Here is a 20,547-nt window from a genome sequence, read left to right as displayed (position 1 = left end):
ACTATAACAATGTGTGATGTTGAAAATGTACATGTTTGAAAGATTCCTTCATCTCTAATACACCTAAGTGTATCATGGTTGCTAAGATATTTTTCTACAGGATCACATCTATTTTCCCTGGATAGTAATATATCATAAGAATGCACAAATCTGATGGCACATGTTAAACTGATGGCTTTCTAAATAATGTGTAGACGATTTGAAGAAGTGATTACTTTAGGATATCCAGTAACCAGTCCAACAAAGATAACATCTATAATACAGTTAAAATTGTCCAAACCAGTCTATAAGTATCTTGGATTCCCATCCATTACAACCACAACACTACTTCTGTCTTTGCTTCCCTATAGTTCAATAAACATGAATATTCAGGTAACTGCTCACATTGGCTTTAAGTTTTGGTCCCTTTTATAATTAAAATAAAATCCAATTAATTTGTTAACTTGGATTAGACTCTAAAAAACAGTCTTTATTTCTGTCAAAAAAATCCATGGTACAGTTATGTAGTGACAGCTATTCTAACAGGAAGTAAGAAAATTAATTTTGCTGTCAGATTTCAGTTTTTTTTAAATGTAACACTTACCTTTTTATGAAGTTGCATGTGAGCATCTGCTGCTATCTTCATCATATCTTTTGCTGGCACCTCATCAGGAAGGGGAGTTAACTCTATTGGGTCATAACCTGGATACTGATGAAGCTATAGAACAAGGAACATTGAAAATTTTCATTTCTTTAGAGTCACAAGAAAAAAAAACACAACCAAAAAGCAGAACTTTCCAACAATGCTATATTTTCATGACATTAGGATGGGTGTATTATGATTCAATCCAACAATTTATTTTACAAGTCTGTATAATTTTGAAAATACAAAGGTGGTAATAATTTGTTTTCAAAATTGTAATTATGATAAGATGTATATACACTGTACTGCTAAATACTGATGTGCTTCTTGGTAATCAAGAGTATGATATATATAGCTAAATCAATGTTCAACAAACCTCCACAAATTTAGGCTTCCCAGATTCCTTCTTTGTCTGGAAGAAAAAGAAAAAGAATTTGTATATCAAACAAATTTCGCATCATTTCATAAGGGTGTGCATAATGAATAAAGGAACTTGAACTCACAAACTAAAGAAGTGACTTTTAGAGCAGACCAGACATTCAACTAATAATTAAAAACAAGAAAAAGACCAGAATTCAAAGAAATAAACTTTCTGAGAAACAAATTTATGCTGAATCTGCAAAGGAATGGCATTCCAAAAAACTGGAAGTAGGTGTCAAAAATTTTAAAGCAGCAAATTTAGGCAATTACATTACCCATCTACTGGCACTTAGAGAACACCCTGTCTTGCACATTAGTTCATTTCACGATTTGCAAGCCTCAATAAAAACATTACAAATTATTCAACAAATTTTCATACATTTTATTCCTAATAACCATGATATTATTTTATTCATAACATATTATTTTATTCATAACATGTAATAAAATAAAAAATTATATTCCAAAAGAATTTGTTTCAAGAGTCTACATTTTGACTGAAGAATGTGCCATATATAGAGGCTTCTAAGTAACAGATCAGGATCAATGATTTTTGTTCTACTGACTAGTCCTAACAAACTGCATAGACATGGATCTGCCAGTGCATTATGTGCTGGCAGATTTGAGTTGTTGCAGTTTAAGACAATACATAATGTATTTGGACCCCATTTGTGTGTTTTACTGACATAATGGGGCAGTTAGTCTGTCGGTCAATCTTGAAGAATGGCTGAAGGTAAATTACCTTAAATCTACATTAATATGAACTGACACCTAAACCTTATGGCAGCTTGATATATATTTTCTTATCAATTCAGCAAAAATGGCATATTTTTATGTTAAGGAGTTATCAGGCTAAGTGCTGCTTCAAGCACTGATATGGTGAACTAATGTTCATCCCATATAATATAAGCTAAAAGCGTACTCACTGTCAAAAGCAATTACAAAACTGATATAAAAATGTGTTCCTTGTTGCAACTGCTCCTGTGGTTAGACAGTCCACATTGGATGCAGGAGGTAGCAGGTTTGAAGCCTGGCTGAATCATAGCAAAGACTTACAAAAAGTATACTAGCAACTGTCTTGCTTGATGTGCAGCATTAAGAGCTAGTGTTGGGCCTGGTCATTCTGGTGTCAGGATAATGTGAATGGGTTGGACATAATGCTACATGTCTGCGACATGATGCCCCAGTGCTAGACATTACTATAAAGTACCACACAGCAGACATCATAGTGATATAACTAAAATTGTTAAAGCTTCATTAAACACATACACACACACATACAAACATTCTTTGTTACTCCTAAATATTTATCATCACTGTCGTAATAATAAAATTCACACAGTCTGCACTGTTTAGTTTTTAAGTGATGTGGACTGAAAATAGTATTGATTACAGCAAGTTAGATTTCAGAACAAGGCCTATTTTCATGTACATGAGGGGTACTTAAAAAGTTCTGAATGTTAATACACTGTACAAAAGAATTATTAATTAGTGAACATTATGTCAGTGTATCTTCTCAAAGCACCTCTACACACTTTATAAGTCTGATTATTCAATGCCATTTTGTATTAACTTTTTGGTATGTTGTTCATAAACAGGAATACTGCACTTCCAGTAGCATGGTAGATTTCAAATTCTCTACCCAATATCATATTTCTGATAACAAGGTTCAGCCAAAAATCAACTGAAGCAAAATAAAGATTAAATGGAGGATGTGACAAAGTTTGGATGTTGTACTCCCTGAAGTCTGTCTTGATGGTGAATTTATTCAGCAGCGTGTTGTTATTGAGTAGATGGATAGCTCAGGTACTGGAGTAAAGATGGGTATTTTTGTACTTTTCCACAAGTTTTGGCAACACTTTGAAGGCATAAAAATGTCCTGTGACTGAGCCAGGCACAGGAACCTGGACAAACGGCCTTTTGCATTGAAAAATAATGCATATAAAACTAACTTGACAGTCCAACTAAATCAAGAGATTTGGGAACCTGTTCATTTTCTCTGGTCCAAAATGTATTATTTTCTCTAGAGTCAGGTTAAAATAGTAAATCCATGTTTCAGTACTTGTGACAATCTCATTTAAACATCTCTGGTCACTGTTTTCATATTTAGTGAGTAGATGTTTGATAATTCAACCCAAGTCTGTTTTTTATCAGCTGTCAACAAATGCAGGAGCTATCTTGCACAAACCTTGATTGGCTCCAAATAATTCTTCAACATACTAAAACAACTGACAATTAATGTCGATGATAATAGAAATAGTTTCCACTGTGCATCAAGCATCTTCATCAATTGCCCCCCTTCACAGCAGCCACTGACTCACCAACTGCAGTGAATGGTTATCCAGATTGTGGCCATATTCCATGGAATTACAACCATCTTTAAAACAATGGAACCACTTCAAAACTGTAGGATATAAGGAGAATTAAATTGTAAACTTTATCCAAGTCAACCTTGGTGTCAGTCGAAGAGCATCCATAGAGTGCAGAATGCTCTTTGTACTCCTTGTCTAACATCTTGATGTTACTCTCATATACCTATTTTACTTCACACATATATCCGAGTGTCTGGAGTGTAGTTTGTATAGACAGTTATCTATTGATCAGCATTACATTTATTGATGTAAAAAGATATTCTGAACTTTTTAAATACCCCTTGTATGTTTCAGAATGTAACCATCAACTGTGTTTGTATGAGTGAGATTGTGATTGGGTCCATTAGACAAATTTCAAGTGGAACTGGTTTGAGGTCTTCCATGATAACATCTGATAGTGACACTATAATGACAAAAGCATATGCTCTACCCTTTGCTTGCTAACCTTCAAGATTATTATGTGGGCTGCTCACACATGGTCTGTTTATGAATATTTAGTGCGGGAATGTCCCCTTTATTTGAAAAAGGGTCATTTTGGGGCACTCAACAGATATTATGAATTTCTGAAAGTGTGTGTGTGTGTGTGATTTGGATTTTTATTGTAGTTTTTACAATGCTTCATTCATATCGCTATGATGTCCGCAGTGTGGCAGTTTATAGTGATGTCTAGCACTGAAGCATTATGCTACAAACACGTAGCATCATGTCCCACCCAGTCACATTATCCTGACATCAGGCTGACCAGTCTTAACACTAACGTTTTAATGCTAAGTGCCTATCCCAGCAACCTTCTGCATCTGAGGCGGATGCTCTAACCACTAGGCCACCGGAGCAATTAATTTCTGAGAGAGTGACAGGTGTAAGGTGAAATTGTTTGCAATTGCAACATGCAAAGTGGTGAGAATATTGGCATACCTCTATGTGTACAATGGCTGAAATTTCTTTTGGATATTGTACTTATGGAAATTGCACATGATCTAAGCACAGAGCTAACCAATAAAATTTTCACAATAGCTGAAACTTTCTGTGTTTCTTCTATTAAGACATAAATTTCTCTCTCCTTATTTTAATTTATATGCATACATTAAAACACTGAATATATTAGGCTGCTTGTTTGTTGTAGCCTGACTTAACTTTGAGAGCACAATCTTGTAAGACTTGGAAACTGTATTTTCAAAATAGACTTACTTTTGAAGATGGTTTCTATTTTGGTTTTTTAGGGCATACATGTAGAATTAAAGATAACATATCCACTATACTTACTGCCTGGGATGTTTTACTGGGCTGAACACTGATTTTAGAAATATTCTTCACTCGCTCACTCCTCCCAGGTAGAAATGCTGCAAGAAATATAAAATAATAAAAACTGAATCAGATAAAAGTTAAGAGGAAGAGGAAATAAGATGACATTAAATACTTAGAATGAATAATAGATTTTACTCAATTTTAAAAAGATTTTAACCCTTTTAAATTCATTCTTTGTAAAGGAGAAATGTGTGTGAAAAAGGACTTCAACTTTAATCATCAATTATAAATTTAATGTGGACTGGTACACCAATTCTATAGTTTTTGTTTAAGCAATTTATATGTAATGCAGGTGCTGTATGTAAATGTACTATACAGCCTGTATCAAGGAGGTCAGAACTGGAATAAGGAAATCATATGAAGTTTCTGTATCAACTAAAATTTTAATATGGATTTACATGTTTTTCACTTACTTTGTTTCAGTGTATAGTAACCAGCAAATCGATTCATCTCTCGTGTCTCCCTCTCTGAAAATTAAAAACAAGTAAATTTTCCGTGAAAAAAAACTACTCTTTAGAACCTGATTTATTAAAAACTTCAAACTTTTTTTTCTTTACTTCTCCAACCCAAAGGTTTTTCTATGGTAATACTTGTCATGCCATTCTATATAAGAATGGTGGTGGCAATCAATAATTCAAGCTTACATGACATTTATTATAATGATAAAGTTCCTCAATCTATTTTGTTAGAAGAACAGTGATATTGATCCATTATTGTCCCTATGTCCCCAAAAAAGCAGGCAAATCAGTAATTAATTTCATCAATCCTTTCATAATTCACTCTAATATTTCACTAATAAACAAGACAAACTGCTTGGAATCTACAGAAAAATTAAGTTAAAAGAAGTAGAAATCTGAAATGAGAACTTGATTAATTATAAATTTGTAATTACTGTATTTCAGAAGGTTTTAACCAATACAGAATGTGTTAATTTGATAAAGACAAAAAATTTAATATTATATGAAATGGCATACAAATTAAAACATTTAAGCATATCATCCAGATTCTTTTTAAATAAAATTAAAAATATTACAGATTCATTAAAATTTAATGCTGCCAAACATACTTTTTATGATATTCATTTTATAGACCCTATTAAGAAATAACTTTCATATTGTGGTAAAAAGAACCTTTTCTTGCAACCATCTCTCTTCCTTTGGAACTTGAGGGACGAACAAATACTTCTTCCACATCTGGACGGTCTGAAGCTCGACTCTCAACCACCAACTCTGTGTAAGCCTGGAGCTTCCGGTCAAGATTGCTTATTTTCCTGTTGACTTCCTCAATTGACCCAATGAGAAAAGCTGACATACAGTTAAGGTGATTTTACTTGAGTTTTACAACAGAAGCAGTAATAGTTGTTTTTAAAAAATGTGACACTGATATGTTTTAAAATAATCCTGTCCAGCACCAAAAAAAATATTAAAAAAATATGGACCAATCACTTTTAATTCAAAGTTTATACATTCCTTATTACTGCCTTTCAGTTTTCATATATCTGACAACTTAATCAACAATCACAAAAATTCACACAATATTTTTAAAAAATGGACAGATCACCATTCATTCCAAATTTATATATCCCTTAATACTGCCATTCAGTTTTAATATATTTAAAAATGTAATCAACACTCACGCAAAATTAACTGTCCTTTTCTCAAATGGCTTGACGTTTTATGGCATAGCAACACAGGTAGGTTATTTAATGCTAAGGCAATCACTGTAAACTACTTTACCTAACAACACTCCATGGTATCCAGCCCAGGCTGATCTAACGGCAGGATCTGAACCTGAACCCTTTCACTCATGAGTCAGACAATCGAACCACTGAGCTGACATGGTCCCTCCCCTTATAAGCCCCATATTGAAAAATCATCACTTCTTCAGCTAAATTGAAAAATACTTCATCAGCAAGTGCTACTCCTATGACATGTTTTAATGAAATAATATATATATATATATATATATATATATATATATATATATATATATATATATATATATATATATATATATATATCCATGATGAGTTCTTACTTGTAAAATGTCTTATGTGCAATCATATGTCCTGATGATATACAAGATCAACTGCATTTACTACTGTAACAGCAATTTTATATTTTCATTTTCAGTTTGATCTACAATCTGCCTGTAAAGAGTAAAGTAATAAACATTATGTAACACCAAGCAATCATGATTACATGAATTTAGTATTGTATAAATATTGTTGATCATTACATATTTATATATGAATCAGTACAGTTCAGCCTGCAGAAAGGAAGAAAAAGTGATAAAATACATATGGCATTGGAATGATCTATACCTATTTGCATAGTAATATCAAAGAGTTGGTGCTTTGTTTGTAAAAAAAAATAATTCCAAAAGCCAGGGTCATTAATGCAACTTAAATCACAGAGATTTCAAGTCAGGATGTGGACATTAACCATAAAGTTTCTACTGGTTTTGTGTTTTTCCATTGTTTTTCTACATAAGAATATATTTTTGTTACTTACTGATATCAAACTGCAATGGATTTAGAATTAGTTTTTTTATGACTTTAAAAGCATGAACTGAGGGTGCCTATACAAAGTGGTGAGGACTCCACAATTTTATGGCTGAAATTATTTTTCCAAATGCTGATACATGCCATTTCAATTCCTAACCAATGACATTTAATATTGGTACTATTCATAAATACATTAAAGCATACAAAAGTATATATTAAATTATTTTATTAGAAAGACTCCCAAACTATGCATCCTTAAATTGATACAGTGGCAGGTCTTTGAGTTCTAGTGATATTGTTCTCTGTAGGATTTTGAAAGTTGCAATCCAGGCTTCCTTCCTTGAAAAAAATTGGAGTCTCTGCCATAAAAATAGGAGTCCCAATAAAAATTATATATATTAATTAACCTAGCACATACACAGTAAATCTTCTCTCATAAGATCATAAAAATGCATCCAATTAAAATATGCCATGAGGTGCAGTCTGGTATCTAATGCAAATAACATAGAAGCCAACCATAGTTTATGACTTGTCATGTGATGTCATTCATGCTAAAGTGAATGTCAGTGTAGAAATTGTACTGTTCCATTGGCCTAAGTGATTAAAGCATTCACACTGGATGCAGATGGTTGCTGGTTTGAACCCTGGCCAAGTCATACCAATGACTTATTAAAATGGTACCAGCAGCTGCCTCACTTGGCACTCAGCATTAAGAGGTTAGTGTTATAACTGGTTGACCTGGTGTCAGGATAATGTGACTGGGTGGGACATGATGCTACATGTCTGCTGTAAGATGTACCAGAGTTATACAAGTCTATATGCTGTCAAATTGTAGACATTGTAGTGATATAACTGAAAAATTGTTAAAGCTACATTAAAAATCCAAATCACACACACACACACATTCTTGTATTTGATGGATATAGAGGACTTGTGTATGGAACCGCATACTGAGGACATTTGTTCTGGCAATGTTAGAGCCAAAACAAATACTGTTTGAGGCAGTACATTAATAGGAAATGGTGATGTATCAAGGAGGGAACTGTATTATCAACTCTAAGGAATATGAAATTTAGCAAGGCAAGCAAGGACGCACACGTTTACACAAATTTTCTGTACAATCCATACAAACTAAGGACGCACACTATTTGACAAAATCATGGAGACCATGGACATTCGTACATTAACAAGGACATATTTGCACATCTAATCCAGTCTTAACAATCAGAACGACTGCTCAGGTGGCCTAGTGGTTTGAGTGACCGCCTCAGATGCGGGAGGTTGTGGGTTAGAACCCAGGCAGAGCCATAACAAAGACATGACAATGATACTAACAGCTGCCTTGCTAGGTGCTCAGCATTAGGAGGTTAGTGTTATGACTTAGTCAGCCTGGTGTAAAAATAATGTGACTGCATGTGACATCACACTACATGTATGTGGCATAATGCCCCAATGATAGACATCACTATAAACTGCCACACTGCAGACACTGTAGCAATACAACTGAAAGATTGTTAAAGCTACATTAAAATCAAATCTAAATCACATATAATTATTAAGTAACTGTAACCTCTATAAGGGTTTCGACTACAACTGTTCTTTAGGGCAATTACATTATTTTTTGAATATACATATTGTTGTTATTGAGTGACTGATGAATATATTGACTGACTAATTGTCCTACAATTAGACTTTAGTATGACATAACACGCTTCCGACTAATTCACCGCTTTGGAGATCATATAGTAATACCTTTGGAGTATGCGCATTTGGTTATAGTGCCCCGTTTTAAGGAATTCTTAGATGTGTGATTACTTGTTTGATTATTGGAACTCTATGCAATGTAAATATTCCTTAGCCCGAAATAATTAGCCATTTAGTAGGAGCAAACATCACAGAGAGAAGTGTTAGTGAGTTTCCATGATGCCATGGTTGACTTTTTGTGAATTCATGTCAAAACGGCATGGGTGTCCCTGGAGTAATATAGTCCTTATTAAAACCTAATGGTGTACACTGGATGTGTGACTGCAGTGGCAGTTCTTACGGTAGGAAACCGGTAAATTACACAAAGGAATAAACAAGAAGGGACTCAGCATATACCGTTTATGTCGCCATGGTGGCAAATTTGATGCAGTTGTACTGGCGAAATGTGTCTTGAAACCATGAATTGACTGGCCTAAGGTGGCGCAGTAAAAATAGATCCCTGTGTTAGAGGATAGTTGTATAGTTTCTACGGCGTGAACTGCTGACAGTACGGAAAGTTGATGAAGAGAAACCATGCAGATGTGTGGTTGATATATCTTTGTCAAATTTTAAGATCGGTGGTCTTGTATTAATTAGCGAAAAATTTATGTATAGAATGGACACGTCGGGCTTTCTAATTTATAACTGAAGTTGTATAGAAGTCTTTGGAAATTTGGTGTAAACTTATGACTTCTAGTGGAATCGTGCCAGGGTTTGACACCGCTCGGTCAAGCAAATACCCCTGACTTATAGCAATACTATTTGGCTGGATTTGAGCATTTATGGCAGGAAACTCACCTTATCGGCAATGACTATTCACTTTTTAATAAAATACAGTAATATCTTTGTTGTATAATAAGCGTACGAATCCTCTCTCTCTCTCTCGGGCATGTGCAGATGTATAGTTGAAAATAAGAACGAATGTTTGTGTTACCCATATTGTGTATTTCACGGAGACTTTTTATTTTTCAAGTCACTTTGGTTGAATAAATCGATGATGCATACAAAATTGCATGTGCAGATGTATAGTTGAAAATAAGAACGAATGTTTGCGTTACCCATATTGTGTATTTCACGGAGACTTTTTATTTTTCAAGTCACTTTGGTTGAATAAATCGATGATGCATACAAAATTATTTATGTTGCAATCTGTATAGTGTTTTATCTCAACCTCAGTACAAAGAATAATGATAGACTAAAACATCGATAACAACAACTACAACATCAACTTATCTATGTTAACTGAATTGAAACCTCCTGAATAGCTTTAAAGTTCAGTAATTGCAGAAGTGAAGAACAGATTTTTATGAGAGTAGATGTATGTATAGATTTAGTGAAAAGGGATAATTGTCTAATACCTTTTTACAAACAGTTTATAGTGTTTTAATGTTTTGGAGCCATGAATGAACAAGAATATACTTTAATGTTACAAAACTCTCTTGGTTCACCTTCCAAATCACTTAGTTTATACATTTGCTAATTTAAGGTACCACTTAAAGGTGTTTTGTATCGCTGATTGGAAGTTTTAAACATTTTTTTCCCCGTGTCGCCTTGTGTATTAAATATACTGAAAAAAGACTAAATGAGTAAGAATAGTACAGTCCAATGCAGCTCTAAATAAATGTTCTGTTACGTTATAAAGACAAGTTGGTCCAGTAGAACATCTGAGTGTTTTGGCTATTGTTAAAAATCTCTTTAAATTTGGGAAAGCAATATAGATTGACACCTTGTTTTTACTTGTTGTGTGTTGTTTTAAAAAGACTTCGTTTACAACAGAACTATCAATACAAATATAAGTCATGATATGTTCAGCAAAGTCATCCAATCACCAACTGAAGCAAGTATATATGTTTAATAGAACACTGAATGAATTAAACAGTTTATGATTGCCTGCACATTTAGTCGCAGGTCTAAAGAGCGTGAAAATGAAAAACATCTTGCTGTAATTAAATGTTTCATTTTGGGACTGATCATCTTGATGATAAATGTTTGACCTCTGTATAATATATTTATGTTTCTATAAATTTATTGAAGTTCTGTGCATGTAACTTCCAAATTCGGTTAGTGATACTTCAATTTCACCTTAACGGAATTTTTCACTTGATTCACATCTGTTCTCTCTACTAAATAGGCAAATGATGAAATAGGGGCGGATATAGCTCATTTAATAATCAGAAAATAAATTTTGCATATCAAGGATGTCTTTTCAATATCTTTACGTGTGTAAATAAAATCTCAGCGCAAAGAGGACGTCTTAACTTTACAGATGGGTCAGATAATAAGCAATTTCAGTACAACTCGACAATGAATTCATGTGTATTTCCAATAGCATTTTGATGTACTTCATTTGTATATGTCGTAGATTTATTTGCCTGTATTGGATGTGTATGGTATGAATGTATCGTGAGTTTCCCAACACTATTGTCTCACATGCATGAAATATTAATAAAAATGCCAAGGACTGTTATATGCATCAGCTTATCTTCTTATAGTTTATCTTAGTAGTTGGTATCTGATGCTTGGATCTAAAGGGAGATAATATGTGTTTGCAACGTGTAATTTGATAGTAGAGATCTCTCTACAAGTTTTCCACAAGGCAATCGAGGACATGGTTTCGGGCGTGTGTATCACCAGCTTTTGAGGAAAGATACACGCCAAAATCATGAACAAGTACCAAGCATGTAAATGGGGACCTTTCTACAAATCATGATTCTACGTTATTATAGGCTAAAATAGTTGTGAGAAGCAAGATTTTACCATGTTGGAGGTGTGTCCTCAGTACGTTGATGTGTAATCTTATTAATGTCCTTGGTTTCCACCAAATACACACACACACACACAAAGGCGATGATGTAGGTGCTGATATTCAAATTAAACTAAATTTTGTTTTCTAAAACTTAATGCTAAAACCCATGTAGTTTAAACAAAAGTTATTCTATCTTTATTGTCCATTGCTCTTCACCTTAAATGTCACCAAAAATATGTCAGGCTAAAATTATTGATTGATATGGACTTGTACAATGGTAGCCAGGCACTAAACATGGTCAAGAAAGGTTTTTAACAACTGGGTAGTATGAATTTGTTTTCAACACATGCTGCTTTCCTTATAACATCACAGCACGTAATATTCAACCCAGTTTGTACTAGATTGTACCTTTAGATTGTCTAAAAATGTCCAATAATTTAGCATTGATTTTGCTGAATGCACCTCTTCTGGCATGTAAGTAATTGTCTTCCAAAGGAATATGGATGTATGAGGATCCAAATAAAGTGAATACTTGCCATTTAAGGTATGTGTAATCGCAATTTTAACACCCATTACTGAATCATCCATCTCTGAATGCCTACAATACATACATCTACAATACAACAAGTGTACATAGTTCACATCATGACAAACCTAGCACATTAATAGAAGAAGATGAATAACCTTCTTGTATACAGCTTGTTGCAGAAAATTAACCCACAGAAGGCCACAGGACAAGACATGATTCCAGCAAGGATCCTGAAAGATCTAGCAGAAGAGTGTGCACCATACTTGAGGTATATTTACCAGAAGTGCCTTTCAACAGGTTATGTCCCTGATGTTTGGAAAACAGCAAATCTTACAACTATCATCATAAATGGAGAAAGATTCAAGGCCAGCAATTACAGACCTGTCTCCCTCACACGTATCTGCTGCAAAATGCTTGAACACATCAAAGTCAGCAACATGATGCAACATCTAGATTGCTACAACATTCTAACAGACTGCCAGCATAGTTTCTGTGTCAGACGAAGCTGTGAAACACAGCTCATAACCCTAGTGGATGAGCTCACCAAATCCTTAGACAGAGGGAAGCAGTATGACCTTGCTATCCTTGACTTCAGTAAGGCTTTTGATTGTGTCCCCCATGAAAGTCTCCTCAGTAAGTTGGACTACTATGGCATCTGGGGCAACACCCAGAAATGGATCAGAGATTTCCTATCAGACAGATCACAGAGATTTATAGTAGATGGAGCAGCATACGACCAAGCACCAGTTGTTAGTGGGGTACCTCATGAGAGTTTTGGGCCCCATCCTCTTCCTAGTGCTCATCAATGATCTTGTTGTTGTTGTTGTTCTAGGGTTTAACGCCATTTTTCAGCACAAGATAGGCTATACATAGCAGCCAGTATAACTGGTGGAGGAAGAACCCTGGAAAACCCAGGAAAGAACCACCAACCCACGACAAGCTACTGGCAGGCTTTCCCACATACCCATGCTAGCCGAGCCTTGGACTCAAACCCACGCAGACAGAGGTGAGATGGCAGTGATCCGGAATGGTGAGCGCTTTCGACCACTTGGCCACTCGGGGCCCCTCATCAATGATCTACCTGCAAGCATCAAATCCAACACAAGACTTTTGCAGATAACTGTATAGTCTACCGGGAAATAAATGTCTCCAAGGACTGTGAGATCCTTCAAGAAGACCTGAATGAACTGGCCCTCTGGGAAAGAACTTGGAGTATGTCATTCCACCCAGAAAAATGCAACATCCTAAGAGTTTACAGGAAGAAATCACCAATCTTGTCTGAATATACTCTTAAGGGGGCACAAGTTAGCCAATGAGCAGGCAACAAAATATCTCAGGGTTGAACTGTCCAGAGACCTCTCTTGGAAAAGGCAAATATACAAGATAGTGAAAACAGGGAACAGTAACCTTGGTTTCCTGTGCCGCAACCTCCAAATCAACAATGAAGTAAAATGTGCAACATATTTCACTCTGGTTTGACCAGGTCTTGAGTACTTCTCAACTATGTGGAACCCACATAATAAAGATCTAATAAATAAGATAGAGATGGTTCAGAGGAGAGCTGCTGGATTCACCACAAATAAATATTGTGTTACACTAGCAGTGTCAGTGCAATGTTGAACCATCTCCGGTGGGAATCACTCAAATCCAGGTGAACCAAACCCCAGCTGACCATGTTGTACAAGATTGCGAACAACCTAGCGGACATACCAGCAGACAAATACATGACCCTGGTATATTGCCAAACTAGGGAAAACCACAGGAAAAAGTTCCAATTAAAGTCAGTATTGACAAATTGTTTCAAGTTCAGCTTCTTCCCATGTACAATAGGGACGTGGAACAAATTACCATCAATAATTGCAGAAGCTCCTGACTTGGCGGGAGCTTTCCAAAATCACATTCTAATGAGCTAGTCAGCTACAAGTAAGACCTAGTGAATCTCAGGGCTATGCTGGTTGAGGTTCCATATCTCATCACTGCTACGGTAGCCAGATTGGTCTGAGCACAGAAGTCTGACGTTTTATCAGTAAAGTACAGCAAAATCTCTGACAACACGAAATCACCTTATCAGTAATATAAATGAACACAAGGAGTGCAAGCATGACCATAACCCTCTGCTCTATTTCTCACGCGTCTTTTATCGCTTCAGAATCACAAGAAGACTGGAAAACTACATAATCATATACATCGAAAAGACAGTGACATACCAACGCATAACTCTCGGACAACCATCACATGAATCCAATCTGGCGAATTAACCTTTATTTTCACCATTATGGTTACAAACCCTTTCTATTAGAATCCACCATATGGAAGTAGCCCATTCTACCATGGGCTGAATAAATGATGAAAGTAATTTCACAAGATAAAATGTTTAGCTTGATTTTTATTTCAGATTGGATTATTTAATAATTTTATATAAATTTCTAGAAAAGAAATATGTAATTAAAAATAGTAGAAATAATGGTTGATGACATCATCACACTTCAATTATTTAAGATGGATGCTGGACCCGGTAGATTTAAAAACATGTTTGATCGACTTTCTAAAGGTTGCCACCTGGTAAGATCATCTGTTGTTTGTACTGATCTCTTTTCAAAACAGAAAATAATAGTGAAGAAAAAATATGATACTTGTATGAGAGATGTACTATTTATTATGATGATAATTCTCGCGGAGGTGGAATTGCTGTCATCACAATGAACTCCATGATAAAATGTCTTAACCACACCACAACATTCAACTTCAACCACACATCGTTTGAACTAGTCCAAACCACACTCACACTGGAGCAAAGGTCAGTCCATTTTTCTGCCTATACTGCCCTCCTCCTAGTAGAAAAAACAAGCTGGCTGACTCTCTCTTTTTGGAGCAGTTTCCGAATCTCCTGGACTATGGAAATTCAATAGGTGGCAACCTGATTATTCTTGGAGATTTCAACTTTCACTTTGACTATCCCAGAAATCCAAATACATCAAAACTCAAGAGATTCCATTAATGTTTTCAACCTCAAACAGTCAGTTAATCAACCCACCCATAAACACGGTCACATTTTAGACTGGATTCTTCACGGACCTGATGATAACATTCTATGGTCCTCCCTGGTATCCCATGACCTTGCATCAGATCACCTCTTCATCATATGCCATCTTGACATATCAGTCCCTAACCCTCCATCTTTATCTGCTACTAAGAGAAATCTCCGTATGATAAATAGAACCAAACTAATGCATGACATCCAAGCTAACCTAACAACTTGCTTACCTCCTACCACAGAACAACTCGTTAACTGCCTGCGTTCATTGCTTGACAAACATGCCCCAGCTACCAAGTGCAAAGTATCAATTCAAAAGTGTTCTCCATGGTATAGCAGTGTTAGGGACCAGATTTGCACTGCTAAAAGAGACCACCATAAAGCTGAGAGGCTTTGGCTTTCCACCAGACTCACTATTCATAAGCAAATCTATGAAGCCGATAAGAAGAATGTCACAGATATAGTCCATGCAGCGAAATCAGCTGACTATACTACTAAGATCATGGAAAGTTCCAGCTGCAAAGAGCTCTTCGAGTTTACTAACAAGCTAATGTCAAGGAACAAATCAACAACACTTCCAACTACCTTCGCTCCAGTCAACCTTCCGGACATGTTTGCAAATTTCTTCCGTGACAAAGTACAAACCATTAGAGATAAGCTTGACACCACAATTTCAACTGACTCGTCATCACCATACAGTTGGGATAGAGAATTTGAGCGGCAACCATTAGCAGCATTTGAACCTGTCTCTATGGACTTCGTACGTACAATCCTGATGACAAGTGCACCAAAGTCATGTGAACTTGATCCAATTCCAACATCACTGCTGCTTGAGTGCTTAGATCCAGTATTGCCTTCACTAACTGATGTTATTAATACCTCTCTCTCATCTGGGGAATTCCCACAATTTTTCAAAGCTGCCATTATAAAGCCTCTGCTGAAGAAACCAACACTAGACCATAATGATTCAAAGAACTACCGCCCAGTTTCTAATCTCCCATTCATATCAAAAATCTTAGAAAAGGTTGTTCTATCCCAGCTTGTATCTCATCTAAATTCAAACAGTCTTTTTAGCAATGTACAATCTGCATATCGCCCTTGCCACAGTACAGAAACTACTCTTCTAAAAGTAATTAATGACATTCTCTCTGCGTTGGATAGCGGAAAGATTACAGTCACCCTCCTTGATTTGTCTGCGGCATTTGACACAATAGACCATGATATATTACTTCACTGTCTTCAGCATGTATTTGGCATTCATGATACAACCTTAATGTGGTTCAAGTCCTACTTGGTCAACAGGACACAGATTGTATCTGCAAATGGAATACACTCCAGCCCAGTTGATCTATGTTGTGGTGTTCCACAGGGGTCTGTTCTTGGACCTGTTCTCTTCATTCTGTACACTCAGTCACTCTCAAGTGTCATAGATCATCATACAGTGTCTCACCAATTGTACGCTGATGACACCCAAATAAACAAATCTAGCCACCCAACTGAAGTTGATGCTACCATCCAAGGTGTAGAGAGGTGCATTTCTGATGTGAAATCATGGATGACTTGTAACAAGCTGCAGATGAATGATGATAAAACTGAGGCCATTCTGATAACAACACAAAGACTTTCTCATTCACATCCTTTACCTCAAACAATATCAGCAACACCAACATTAAATTCACACAATCAGCACGAAATCTAGGTGTTACTCTGGACAGCACTCTCACATTGCACCAACTAGTCATGAACATATGCAAGGCTGCATATCTTGAGGTGATACACATCAGCTCAATTCACAAATATCTTTCAGTTGATACCACTAAAACACTTGTGTGTTCATTAGTACTTTCAAGACTGGACTACTGTAACTCAATTCTGTCTGGTTCATCTCAATATCTGCTCCAGAAACTTCAAAAAGTTCAAAACACAGCTGCTCGGATCATACTCAGAGTACCACAATCAAAGCACACCTCCCCGCTGCTCTGTACCCTACACTGGCTATCCATTCGATCCAGAATCAAACACAAAATTTGTTCTCTGTGCTACGTTTCACTGTCGGACTCTAGTCCAACATACCTATCTGACCTCACCCATGTGTACACACCAGCAAGATAATTACGCTCCTCTTCTGACAATTGTATACTCATTATTCCCACTATTAAAACAAAGTCATATGGACAGTGTACTTTTGCATACCAGGGCCCAGCAAGGTTGAATGAATTGCCCACTGAACTTAGACACAAAAACACAGTGATCACATTCAAGAATGCTCTCAAAACTCACTTATTTCGACTGCAAGAACAAACTTAAAGACCTAATGTTTCCTACCTTAAATATTCTCAGCATGTTTTTTAATGTTTTCTAATTTCATGGTGTTTGTTTTTGTAATCATATCATTATATGTTTTTTATCTTATAGGTGTTGTCTAATGTTGTAAAGCGCTTAGAGCTTCTAAAGATTAGACGCTATACAAAGTCCTCATTATTATCATTATTATTATTATAATGATAATGTTAGAGAGAAAAAAACAGTAGGAAAAGAGAACAGCAGATAGTTTATACCACTGATAAACCATTGATGGTGATGTGTCTGTGTGAGAGAGAGAGAAAATAGCTGTGACAGATAAAATCAATACGTAATACAATACGTAATACAATACATTACAATTAATGACGAAGTGAGTGAGAACAAAATGATACTTGTTTGATTTACCAATGAGAGAAAGAGAGAGTAAAGGCAGATGACAAATGAAACAAATTACATATATTTAGCATTTATGGTAATACTGACGTTAGAGAGATACTTTACCTGATAATTATACCATTGATAATGATGGTGAAGGATAGAAGGAAAAAAATGATAGTGAATGATACGTTTATCACATATGACGATGAGAAAGAAGAAACACTTGTGAATACAATATTGTTTCCTAGAGATTTACCATTGTTAATAATGATGACAACAGTGAAGAGAAACATGTTTCACTGTTTAATACCTTGCTCGTGCCAATGATATAAAGATTTGTACCGAAATTGTAACAGTTCATCTAATACTTGACGAAATTCTTTCAAAGGTCTGGGAAGGTTACAATATTCAATCTTCAAAACTACCCCTCTCCTTTCTCACTCTCTCTCTCTTTCAAATACACACATGTATGTATGTATGTATGCATGTATGTATGTATGTACGTGTGTTTGTGTGTGTGTGTGTGTGTGCATATATGTATGAGCCATGTGATAACTGAGATGAATTGACATCGATGGGATCGGTCAATGTTTAATTTGTGTACTGGTGGCATCGTTTATTAAAGAAACATGCATGCAACTGTAACACATGTACATTACTTTTAGTCTAATTATCGTCAGCAAAATAATCACATGTCTTTAATAAACATTAAAGTGATGAATGCTAAATGTATTAATTGTCTTTAGTATCCAACAAATACTCAGTACAACAAATGTATTAAGCCTAGTTCCCTATTTACATTTCTTGTCTGACCCAGGAATACAGTCAAAGTCACTACTTATATTTTGCACTTTATTTGCACTTGCATTAAGTGCAAGACCTATTTTCCATATATCAACAAAAGAATTCTAAAGAAATTTTGTATTTATTAGTTTTTCAATGAATAATTCCACAAACAACATTCTTTCACTAATTTCATGGTCATGCTGAGGTTGTCCATTGATGTCAGTGACAGGTGCTAATTTTAGTACCAGGATGGTGCTCTATGCACATGGCAGTACATTTAAAGTACCAAATAAAATGAGGTTGCAAATTTTCCTTAAGTTTTATCTGAAAATGTCTTAAAGGTATTCTTATTTCCCTTCTGTCCCATATCCAGGTAACATACATGTTCATGAAACACACCTTATTTCTGCATAGGTAGGTACAAACGAGAGAGAGAGAGAGTGGTGATTGAAGAACAAGCAACATTAGCGGAGAAGCACAAACTGAAACAGATAAAGAACTACGACATTATCTTATCTTTAAAAATGATAGATAAATGCTTTTCCAATGGAACACATACAAGCCGGATGAAGGTGGCCTTGTAACGTCTGGAACCCGTGCATTACTTATCAGACTCTGTACCAACTGGGTCACAGTGGCACACACATGCACACACACACATATACGTGAGAGTGTGCAAGAGAGAGAGAGAGATGAGGCAGGTAACACAAAATACTAAAATTTTCAGGATTAATGTGCATACAATGCGAGGACAGTCTGAATACTATCAGCAACTTTATGTATGTATGTATGTATGTATGTATGTGCAGAGTGAGAGCATTTTATTTACAACTTTTGAAAATAGTAGTAATATAATAATGTAAATAAAACTTTCATGATGCATTAATAATTCTGAGCAAATTCAACTAATCTATTGATACCGCATTATTAAATTTCCCTAGTATTAAAAGATAACACAGATTCTGCGCCGCATTTGGTATGATTATTAGACCCTAACGCATATTTTTACTGCAGGGTAGAAAGTGGTAGAATGGGCTACTTCCGTATGGTGGATTCTAATAGAAAGGGTTTGTGACTGTAATGGTGAAAATAAAGGTTAATTCGCCGGATTGGATTCATGCGATGGTCGTCCGAGAGTTATGCGTTGGTACGTTACTGTCTTTTGAACGTATATGTGTAGTATTTCAGTCTTGTTGCGATTCTAAAGCGATAAAAGATGCGTGAGAAATCGAGCAGAGGGTTGTGTTTATGCTTGCACTCCTTGTGTTCATTTATATTACCGATAAGATGATTTCATGTTGTCAGAGATTTAGCCGTACTTTACTGATAAAACTTCAGACTCCTGTGGTCTGAATATGAAGGGACGAAAACGTACACTGACACTCTTGTACTTATTTCTGCCTTTCCTATCATTACTCTTCTGACTGTCCTATCACTTCCTCACTTCCGTCTTTACTTTATCCTTGACCACGTACCACCCGTTGCCTAATAATCATGTATAACTGCGTCAACGTATTTATCGATAGATAGAACCTGTTTCATATGTATGACATTTGCTATAGCAACCGGTTGTTGAACATTCATTAAACCTATTCCAGATAATAAATTGACATTTTAAACAGGATACGAGATCTAGTTCGTTGTTTCAATTCAAGTTCTCGTTTCTTTTTTTCTATCTGAGACTTCGATTCTTCGAAATTTTCTTCATAAAGGTCCATTGGGGACCCAACTCGATTGTACTCCACCATTTTGATGCCCTCAATTTGCAATCACTTGGAAGCTTGAAAATGCACACCAGAAAT

At 35.6% G+C, this 20,547-nt stretch overlaps 1 protein-coding gene across 1 annotated transcript in view; it reads right to left on the bottom strand.

Moving 5' to 3' along the window:
- LOC149802695 (protein FAM227A-like) overlaps positions 1 to 20,493 on the bottom strand; it is a 58,034-nt gene extending 37,541 nt beyond the window's left edge. Inside the window, exons 1-6 of the mRNA XM_089952080.1 lie at positions 20,373 to 20,493; positions 5,850 to 6,023; positions 5,133 to 5,186; positions 4,678 to 4,754; positions 999 to 1,034; positions 584 to 697 (exon numbers count right to left, since the gene is read on the bottom strand). Of these exons, the coding sequence (XP_089808206.1) occupies positions 584 to 697; positions 999 to 1,034; positions 4,678 to 4,754; positions 5,133 to 5,186; positions 5,850 to 6,023; positions 20,373 to 20,493 (576 nt within the window). The remainder of the gene's footprint in view (positions 1 to 583; positions 698 to 998; positions 1,035 to 4,677; positions 4,755 to 5,132; positions 5,187 to 5,849; positions 6,024 to 20,372) is intronic.
- Positions 20,494 to 20,547: the final 54 nt, after the last annotated feature.

The sequence above is a fragment of the Sinohyriopsis cumingii genome, chromosome 3 (assembly GCF_028554795.1).
Source record: "Sinohyriopsis cumingii isolate HCF-2022 chromosome 3, ASM2855479v2, whole genome shotgun sequence".
Classification (NCBI taxonomy): domain Eukaryota; kingdom Metazoa; phylum Mollusca; class Bivalvia; order Unionida; family Unionidae; genus Sinohyriopsis; species Sinohyriopsis cumingii.
The sequence above is the reverse complement of the archived record's forward strand: the minus strand, read 5'-3'. Positions and strand labels throughout refer to the sequence as shown.